The sequence below is a fragment of the Eschscholzia californica genome, unplaced genomic scaffold (genome assembly GCF_041429995.1).
Source record: "Eschscholzia californica isolate CP2 unplaced genomic scaffold, dmEscCali1.0.p SCAF_4, whole genome shotgun sequence".
In the NCBI taxonomy this organism is placed as follows: domain Eukaryota; kingdom Viridiplantae; phylum Streptophyta; class Magnoliopsida; order Ranunculales; family Papaveraceae; genus Eschscholzia; species Eschscholzia californica.
This window is the reverse complement of record NW_028238461.1, coordinates 45,941,842-45,952,250: the sequence shown is the minus strand read 5'-3', so window position 1 is coordinate 45,952,250 and position 10,409 is coordinate 45,941,842. Positions and strand designations below refer to the sequence as shown.

The following is a 10,409-nucleotide window of genomic DNA, read 5'->3' as shown; positions in this document are numbered from 1 at the left end:
TGGAATTTTATTCTCTTTTTTTCGTCTAAATGTTATTAGCACAACGAACTCTTCATTCGATCCATGAATAACAACTCTAACAAAAAAACATTGTGGTTACACGTCTCCAAATACAACTTTCTTAAATATTAGGGTCGGCTGCAAGCTAGCTGCACATTGAGCTGTAAACAAAATTCATGGTTCAACTAGAACTTTCTCATGTGAGACTGTTTATTCGTTTGTAGACACAAATTTTGCGTGTTTAAAAACATAATTGTTTCCCTCATTTTTATTAGAATTTTAAACATCATCGTTCTCAATCTTGTCAATTCTATTTTAATCATGTATATATTATTGTAGTTTTTATTCTTTAAAATATCAAACTAGGAGCCCTTTAAAAGTTTGTCTAACTAGTCCGATCGTAAACGTGAACTTGCTTCTAATATCTCACTAATTCATATCCTTAACCCTAATTGTATAAGTTTTAAGATCCAAGTCTTGGTAAGTGCAAGACTACAAGAACCAAATTGATCATTCCTAAAATTTTTGGGGTCTTTTAGAGTATCTCCAACCTGAGGTCAAAATTTCAAAAATTTTTGTCTCAGTCGGGCATTCCAAACACAGTCGGTTGGAGATCAGTTGGGGCTGATCCCCAACCGACGACTTCAGTCGACCCCAAGATTAAGGTTGGTTAAAGTCCCCCAACATGTTGGGGTTGATTCTAGCTGTTGGATCAAATTTAATTAGTTTTAACATTTTCTTAACTCTAACAAAAACTCACACATTAATAATTTAAATACATCCCACCAACGTGTCGTCTCCGTATAATTCTCCGACTTTGAAAAAAACAATATTATTGTTTCGCACATACATAAAATCAAACACGTTTTTCGCACTCTCACAAAAGATCCACACACACGTTTTCCACATTCACAAATTTTCAGCCTCCCGCAAAGATGGGGTTGGAGTTGCTGACAAAAAAAATGTAATTTAATTTTCACAAACCCAAGTTTGGATGTTCATCAAAAAAAAAAACCCAAGTTTGGAGCTTCTAACTGAGTTGAAGGCATTGATTCTCCAATAATCAGCAAAATCAAATACTTCCCACTTCTTCAAATTGAGGATGGTTATATTCAAAGATGATTGAGACAAGCTAACAATTAAAGAAATTCCCCAAGAAAATGTTTCCAACTTTCCAATAAATTGATCTGAATTACAGTAAAAAAGGATACAAAATTTTCTCAATAATTGTAAGAAATCTTAAGAAAATATGTAAAATAAAAAACAAATAGATCTGTAAATTAGAGAGAGAATAACAAAAAACTAGGTTTTGGATTGAGAGTGAATTTTAAGTAGATTGTTGTAATCTTCAAGCTCATCGTAATAGATATCCCAAACACACCTAACACAACCACTCCCACAACAATCCCCTGCTAGAGGCTTCTCCGGCGGTGTTGGTAGTGGTGGTACTGTCGTTGATGGTGGCGGAGTTGGAGAATTATTCAATAAATCATTACCTTCCTCGCCGGAGCCATGTTTCTCCTCAATCGATCTCACTTCCTCCTTTAACTGTTGCACCTTTTTGTCACCCATTCCTCCAGATACCCTTAAACAAGGAAGACGACCCCGATTCAGATCTCTGATAGTTGGGATTTTAATAATGGTGGTTGTTGTGATTTTGGGATTAAAGGAGGAAGAACCAAACCCTCTAATAATGGTAAGGCTGGTAAAAAGATTCAGACTTTTCATCATCCACTAAACGGAGGCGACGTCATCTCTGACCTTTAACACCACCACCGCCACCTCTCTATCTCTATATATCTTTGTGATTGGTAGATATATAGAGCTTGTTCTCTGATTGGCTGCCTAATATGACCTTGACCTGTACACGATTATAAGTACTACCATTAAAGATAATAAGTGGGTGTCATTAGTTTTAGGGCAAGGGCAATGGAACCTTTGGATCCAGCTATCTGGTGGTACATGCTAAGAACTGCTTACAAATGAATCTTCATGTCCACTTAATTCTTCTTGAATCTCTTACACCTACAACTCTTGTTTTCTTTGTCGAAAGTTATATCACCATAGGGAGTAAATGATGGAATATGCACCTCCGAAATTTGGAGTAAATGCACTGCCAACTAGACTAGCAGTTGTCGGCTCTTATCTTTTTCTTTTAGTAACTAACATGTATGTCTCTCCACTACAGTTTAAATCTTACTATTTCCAAAAAAGGTTACTACGTTTTCTTTCCACCATGATTCTAACCTAACGCAGCCTTTATAATTAGATTGGCGACAAAAGCCGTCGTCTGTAGAGACTGCAATGAAGAATTTCTAACAGCTGAAACAAGAAGAGTGATAGCTTCTTGTGCAATAAAAGCAGAGGCTAAGGCTGCAAGATTGGCTATCGATCTAGTGAAACGAGTCCCAGTTCCCAGCTATTATTGAAGGCTGCACAGTGATGGTGATGAACACTTGCTTGTGGAACGAAAAGACTTCTTGTAAAATCAGACCAATAATCGTCATGATATTGTTTTTTCGTTTTGCACACCAAATCTAATTGTGTGGCTCATTTATTAGCTAAAGATGCTACCGAGTCAGATTTATTTAACTCCTGGAACTCTAATGAAGTTCCAAGTTGCATCGTAAGTCAGTTGGAGGCAAATAAACCCGACATTATTACTGATCCAAATAGCCTACATCCACCATCGGTGTGACGATGCTGATTGCTGTGACCGATACTCAATGGGCGAATCTATCAGATTTTCTAAATCCATCTTCATCGAATTACATGTGGGTTGCTTGAGAAAATCTCTATATGCATATTGGAGGAAGGCACCACACAATAGTCTAAAAAGGTGATTCTGAGCTTTGCTTTTACAGTCGATACCGGATACAAACATGAGGTGTTGATTCTTTAACCTTGTACTCTAATAACATTTACCAAATCATGCACATTTTGGAGAAAATGAAATTACTGTGTCTCTCCTTCAAGCACTTGAATAGCCTTCTCTGCTCTAGACTGGATGCCTCTCAAATATTCAGTCAGCACTCTCTGCTGATAAGATCCTCCTTCCTGCAAATCAAACAAGTTGATCAACTTAAAAAAAATGGGAAGTAGTTATACGGAGAATTTCGTGGTAGAGGGTGTTTCATACCGTTCGAATCAAAGTTCGCTCTATTCTTTTCTTTATTACTGTGTATAGTTCCTCTATGGTAACTTCACCCTTTCCAATATTGAGACCGTTGATCAGTAACATATTCCATTCTTCCTCGGGTGCTACAGCTCAATAAATAACAGGAGTTAATAATATAACCATATAATAGAAAAAGGATTTTTGTGGTGTTTTACTTTCATTCGTAGGTCATTCTTAAAAGCTATTTAAATTGCGGAGGAGAACTTTTACCTTTGATTATATTTTCAAGGAATTCCTCAGCCTTCAAGATTTCATTTCCTGTGCCAGAAAACATAATCTAGTAAGCTTCACCAAGGAACTTAAAAGTTGATACCATCAGGCTTACTGGTATCTATCTTATAAGATATATACCCTTTGCTCCTTAGAAATATTTGCTATGTTGGATAAACAGATTCTTATCGAACAATCAGATACTATTGTTGGATTTAGGAGGTAGCGTCCTGACTCCTGAGTAAGTGTGAGATACTCTATGTACATCTTCCGTACTTCCGGTCTTGCACATAATCGTCTTAGGACCATAAATTGTCAATCTAAGTTAATGTCTTTTGTGCGTTGTAAGTAAGAATGAATCACCCACTAACTAATACAAGATATATATATATACCGTTACACCGATACCCTTACAAGAGTACAAGTGCCCAAATAGATTGCTTATTACTATGTGATTAAATAATCAAGAACTAGAAAGATTATCAAAGTCTCCGTTGAACATGATACTTACTACAAGAGCAACGAAAAAAATACTAATATGATAAGCAACTAGTTCTTATTTCTTAGTGGCTGCTGGTTTCTTATCCTAGTTCATTTCTTTTTTCCGTGGTTGGATAAGTGTAGTTCGAAACATAATTTTTACGAGTTCAACTTGGTAGTGGTTATGTGAGCAGCAACAAACCAAAGGAGAGCTACACGATCAAGATTTCACAGCTTATATCACATCAAAATATCAAATAGTCTCCATCGTGGCAAAAGCAGTTAAGCAAACAAATATTTTTGTTGAGTTCAGATAGCTAGAATACCTTTCTTTGCATAACTACGTTTAGAGAGAACTTTTGAAGCATAGAGTTGCAATACTTTTTGCAACATAGCCTCAAGCCCTGGTTTATCCCCATCTTGTTTTGCCTGCAAATGACTGAGAATAAAATCAGAAATTTCACAAATATGGAAAACTATCGCTTCTTTTTACCATTTTCATTGTGACTAATAAATATGTCAAAAAAGAGAAAAAAAAAAAAAGAGAAAAACAAAGAAAACTTTTGATTATCCTACTAGTGGTCTTAGTGTTTAGGAAGCAAGGGAACAAACTCCAATAAGTGCAAACGTATTAAGTCTCAGTGAGAAGTAAGAAAAAGACTCACTTGTCGTAATTGTGCATTAACTTCTGCGAGAAAACCCTCATCTAGTTGACCTTCCCGTTCCCTTAGAATTAGTTCCTGATGCACAGCCAAAAGATCACATCAACTAATAAATTTGAAGGACTTCGGCTATAATCTCATCGAATAAAACATTACAACTAACAACAATTTGTCGTTGTAACTGATGCTCTAATTAGAATCTCTTCATGAGAAACTTCAGCTTACTTTCTCCATCAGAATGAGAGCATTTGGATCTCTTGGAGGCCACGAAATCTCCTCCACTTCATCAACTACAGGTTGTAAAATTGTCTTTAGTACATCAGTTGCCGATTCTATCTTTTCCTGCAGTGAAAATAAACAGAATACAGAAGGTGCACTTATCAAATTATCAGAATTCACGTGAAAAAGTAATATAAAAGAAAACAAAAGGAAGCAAGATACTGTAAAAATCACCAGCCCTGGTAAGAGAATGTAGAATCAAGAGAAAAGCTTACATGGGTCTTATGGACGAGGCGATCCACAATGCTCATAACTGATAAAGCCAATTCCTCGTAATCTTTCTGTAACAATGGTAGTGTTAAGGTAATGTTAGAAATATCAAACAGGGAACAGGATTATGAGACCAATCTTGAGATTGCTATTTAAAAAAGTGAGTCAAAATCAACCAAGTCAAAAACCGTGCTTTATCATCCTCGGATTTGCATGTATCTGTTCTTGCAGCAAGCCGTATCCAGAAACTCTCGTTGAATGCAAGAACGTTTTCAACAACAAGCTTCTGAAGCTGTTCAAAGGCAAAGTTGAAAATAAATGATCAAACACTGAAACAGGTTACGTTATTTTCAACAGGTTATCCATTATCCTTGTAGTGACGTGCACGAGGAAAACATGCATTTAAGGGACATGCCAGTCCAGGACCTGTATTTGTCAACAGTCTTATGTTTTTTTTTTCTCGTAATACATATAAAATTGGTACTCTGGATTATTTAATTATCTGATCAATTTGGGGATATCTTAAATAATAACAAACCAATGCTGGGTCTGGTCTCCCTGCATGTGTGCCCTAGTACTTCATAGCCATTTGACTGCCACTAGCCCACTATGGAGACACTGCATATGTAGTACATGCTTAAAGTGATTTACAAGTTGAAGTAGGGATGTCATGGCTGGATGCCATTAGGGTTGTCTGGGGACCCGTAAGGGGATCCAAAAGAGGTCTCGGCTGTAGCGGTGACGAAAGGAGCTATTAGGTTTGTGACAGTTAGGGGTTTAGACAGGTTCAAGTCCAGAGGGACACTTTAACTAGGAAGCTCCGTTAGGGCAGTCCATCGGCTATAAATAACGACATTTTTTTTCTTTTTGAACGATATAAATAGCTATCTTTAGTCAATTATCTTTGAACCGATGAATAGACCCAGTTATCTTTTTTCTTCTTCTTTGTTTATGCATTTTTATGCCTCTTACAATGATTTTTGGTTGTTTGACCTTGTTATTTCTTAGTCTTCTGCAATGCTACGTAAACTATTTCTCAGATATCACAACGGGTACTTAAGGTAGAGATTTTAGCAAACCTGCTCAGCAGTCATATTGAAGTCCAAGGGAAAAGGACAAGACCAATTTCAATGATAAATATTGATTAGAGCAGTAAGAACGAAGTGAAAGGACGATCCACTTACTTCATTTGCATTTGCGTCTCTAAGCGTATCTATCAACCTATCCACTTCTACAGTCTTCTTAAAAGATTTTTCTGCGTCTTGATTGACTGCAAACACTAGTGTTCTCCTGTTTATTACCCAAACATTGAAAAAAAAAGTGTGAATAGCTTCATACAGAAGGATAATCTCCAATTAACATGACAAGTTAAATTTAACCATATACATATATAAAACTAACAAAATTTAGCGCATTGAGGTTGATTGTACAAAGCCGCAGATTCATTCCGAATGACTCTGCCATTACAATGGGATGGTTTGAAATCTACAAAGAGCACTGTTACTCCTAAGGAGTATCCTCTTCAGTGCCCTGGGCTAGGTCACATAAATTGCCAAACACAGCTTAATATCCGTTGAGTACACTCTTACTGGTTTGCAAAATCATGGGATGCAGTTTTGTAAACGATTATTCCAATTCAAGAACACCAACTAGACAGAAAACAGCCCAAAAAGAGCAAATGAAAGCACCAAAAGCATGCAACTATAGATGCATGGACTCCAAGAGTGACAACTAGTAGAAAGAAACCGATCAACAAACTCGACTGTTTAAGTTTATAGCTGCCTTTCTTTTGCCGAGCTCGACTTAGAACTGAATTCGAATTATATGTTGATTTTATTTGTATTTAGCCTACTTAAACATCTAAGATGATAAACACAATCTCTAAAACCCTAATTTAATTCTTTATTAGTGTTCATTAAATTTAATAAAATACACAATTATTGAACTAAAAACAACTAAAAAGAAAATTCAGTACAGAAAATACCTCTTTCTCCATTTTTGTAAAGTTGTCGCTGATGATGTTTTTCCTCTCTCCATCTCTAAAGCCCCAATCTTCCATATCTGTATCAATAATTCCAGCTTGAAATTATATTTAAGAGAAGAACAAACATCTTCCGTTTCTTACATTACCAGAAATGCATTACTGATTCTACTTTCTATTACTCTGAAAATGTTGATTGCTTCAGTGTGTATTACAAAACAAGAAATTCAAACAAGTATAGATAAGTTAAAAATACAGTTATATTTCACTTGAGTTTTACTGTTTAGGGTTCGCAAGAACTTCATTGAATTGGTGGAAGAGTGAGAGAGATTACCCGGAGCTGGTGGCGGTGATGGTGGAGCGGGGGAGGATAGAAGCCGCATCTCAAGCTTGTAGTTGCCATTTTAGAGAGAGAGAGAGAGAGAGAGAGAGAGGGGCGTTTGTGGCTCTGTTCTGATATCGGGATAACCGTAAACAAAACGAGACCATCAAAGAGACTCGCGGACACTAGAAGTCCTCGTCAGACTCAACACCAATCAGATAATGACACCTCTACTCAACTAATTTTTTTTTTTTTTTTTGAGATATTGGCAACGATCTGGCAGAATAACCGTCTAAGTTAAACCAATAATTAGAAGGACCTACCCAACGACTTAGAGTCTAAATCTCGACAAACATATTATTATTTATGTCTTTAATAACCCAAATTCAATAACCTTCTCGGGGAATCGAATTTGAGACCGTCAAGGTTTAGAGTTCATGTCAACACTATCAATCAATTGGGCAACCAAGTATTGACCGACTGAATACTCTTTTGAGAGACTCACTTTATCGGGAAATTGTGGGTACGACAGCGTTCCACTGTTCCGTTCCAGGCTTCCAGCTGCTAATTTGGATCCATATCATACTAAACTGAATCTTTGAAGCATAAGATTATAAAGATCTTTTTTACATTTTACATTATAGATGCTCTTATTAACGGCTAACGGGGTATCAGTTAGAATTGGGATAATGTAAATGAAATGGTAGTAAATAAGGACATTATGAACTTTTTGATTATTTTAAATAACAAAACTTCTAGAGAAGCATATCAAAGCTGCTTAGGAGTTTCATAGACTTTTAAGAGTCCAAAAATAAGACTTCAAGAAGAATCTTTAGATACTCTTTCTTTTCTTTTTTTTGTTGAAGGTATCTTTAGATATTCTTAAGTTCACCTAAACATTTTAGTGGGAGGATGCGTACGGAGTGCATATTTTTATTTCTCGTTGTTTGAGTCTGATTCGTGTGAGTCTGATTTGTCTTATCCAGAGGCATATTAGTTAGGGAGATGCTACAATGACTTAGAGGGTGACTTAGAGGATGACATAATGACGTAAAGTACACTAAAAGACAAATTTTTTTCAAAGTTTGACTACTGTGGGAACCGCTTTTGTTTCCAAATGAGAAAACGTGTCATCCTCTAAGTACCAAATTATAAGTCACTCTATCATCATAACGAACTCTTATATCATACTTATTTTATGTCTAATTGGAGTCGGGCTGAAACGGACATTAGTCAACAAAAAACAAACATTTCCAATTCAACTCAAATCGACTCAGATCTCGAGTCAAATTTCATACAAGTGAAGAACATTTCTTTCTCTCCCATATCTTATTCCTCTCTACTGAACTCCTTCGATTGATGGACAAGACAGGGAGAGATCTCTACCAACAAAATCGAGATCCCACAAATCAATATTGGCCAGCTCAAATTTATGAGCAATACAACTTGCAGATTAATTCCTAACCTGAATTGTTTAGAGGAAAGTAAACGTTTTCAAAGTTATTGGTTTAGTAGAGAATGTCCCCAAGATTGCTCTTTTATGTATTATTTCCATGATCAGTCACGACCCATTCCTATAATAAAGAATCATAAAAGTTTTGAGCACATCTTAATGCATTTTCATATACTGAGATAAAAAAAGTTCGTATTGGCTCATTGACAGAATGTCTTTCCACATACTCCTATATAAAAAGATATGGTTCTTAATCAACCTTCCTATACCTTGTTTCTAAGATATGATCATATTTCTAATTAGATCAGTAATTTGATGTTAACAATAATAAAAAGTAAAGATAACCAAACTAATTAATGTTACGTCCATATTATTTAGATTACTAAAAGGTTCACATATATTTTGAGAATGTCTCAGTCTATGTCAGCGGATCATAAGAATATTGTCTTTGATCGGGCGTTAAAGGACAAGTCTGGGTTCCACTCGTTGTTATCTTTCACAAACACGCCTAAAATGCCTTGATATCCTCAAGTACCAGCATGAGATGGTGTGAATTACACCTATCTGGCTATGCCTAACTTTGGATATTATGGATTTTTTTTGTTGAAAGAGAACGTATTATGGATATATACGACAGTTTTAACAAACGCCCGACCAAATGTAGCTCAACAACCTTATCGAGCACATGAATGTCTTACCTGGCCCTGTCAAACTGAAACACTAAATACCCACGAAGTCTGATCCAACCCGATTCACATCCCTATTCGCACCTATAGTTGAAGCTCTCTGTTCACTCCTCTAATTGATATAGGTCTAACTGTAGTCTCCCAGACCTGCCACTCTCATGGAGAGAGTCCTTAAAATAAACAAGATTTTTCCAAGTGTGTGGGGCTTCTTCTGTCACTCTGTATTATTCATGAATTTTTAATTGACTTAGGTTAGAGTAGTTCCTGCATTTTTCTAATTTCATTGATCTTTGAAGTTAGATAATGGAATATTTGAATCACAAGTTGGGATTATGAATATCAAAATCATAAGCAAACAAATTAGTTGGGTAATGAGCAGAAGACAGTTGTAATTATGGGTTAGTACACCAAACTATAAAACTTAACTTTGAACCCTAAAGATTCTCTGTTTACCTGAAAATATATTTCTCATGGGTAATTGAAACTTATCTGACTTTATCAGCAAATATTATTACTTAATTTTCAAGTAAAATCACAAAGTGATGTAAAACTATGGTGTTAAGATATAGTATTTGTGGTTGGGCAAAAGGCTCAATCCTTCACCCAAAACAAGAAGCAGGTCCACTGCAGGAAAAGAATAAGAGGCAGGTCCAATGGTCAGGAGGTGGGGGTGGAATTTCCGAAACACCCTTCTTCTTTTCGAAATTTACGAAACGACCATCGAAAAATTTCCGGAAAACTCTCAAATTTCTGAGAAATAATCTGACACGCCTCCCATCATACAGTGTACTTTCCATAAATTTACAAAATTGCCACCGAAAAATTCCCGGGAAATGCTAAAATTTTTGAAAAATAGTCAGACGCACCTGACATTAAACCTTGTACTGTCCACGAATTTACAGAATTGCCATTACAAAATTTACCAACTTGCCATTTTCGTTCTTTTTC

At 36.0% G+C, this 10,409-nt stretch overlaps 1 protein-coding gene across 2 annotated transcripts; it reads right to left on the bottom strand.

The window, feature by feature from the left end:
• Positions 1 to 1,148: 1,148 nt before the first annotated feature.
• On the bottom strand, positions 1,149 to 7,503 carry LOC147545192 (uncharacterized). Of its 2 annotated transcripts, XM_086634324.1 has the most exons (13): positions 7,335 to 7,503; positions 7,004 to 7,080; positions 6,204 to 6,309; positions 5,213 to 5,311; positions 5,025 to 5,090; positions 4,756 to 4,872; positions 4,534 to 4,608; positions 4,195 to 4,297; positions 3,389 to 3,436; positions 3,140 to 3,261; positions 2,821 to 3,057; positions 1,937 to 2,549; positions 1,149 to 1,861 (listed from the first exon to the last, which is right to left on the bottom strand). In XM_086634324.1, exons 1-11 carry the CDS (start codon positions 7,401 to 7,403, stop codon positions 2,956 to 2,958), a joined length of 984 nt encoding a protein of 327 aa, XP_086490450.1. In that variant the 5' UTR covers positions 7,404 to 7,503; the 3' UTR covers positions 1,149 to 1,861; positions 1,937 to 2,549; positions 2,821 to 2,955. The 2 variants fall into 2 exon arrangements, with proteins under 2 accessions (XP_086490450.1, XP_086490449.1); XM_086634323.1 differs by having other exon boundaries at positions 1,149 to 2,549.
• Between the last annotated feature and the right edge of the window lie 2,906 nt (positions 7,504 to 10,409).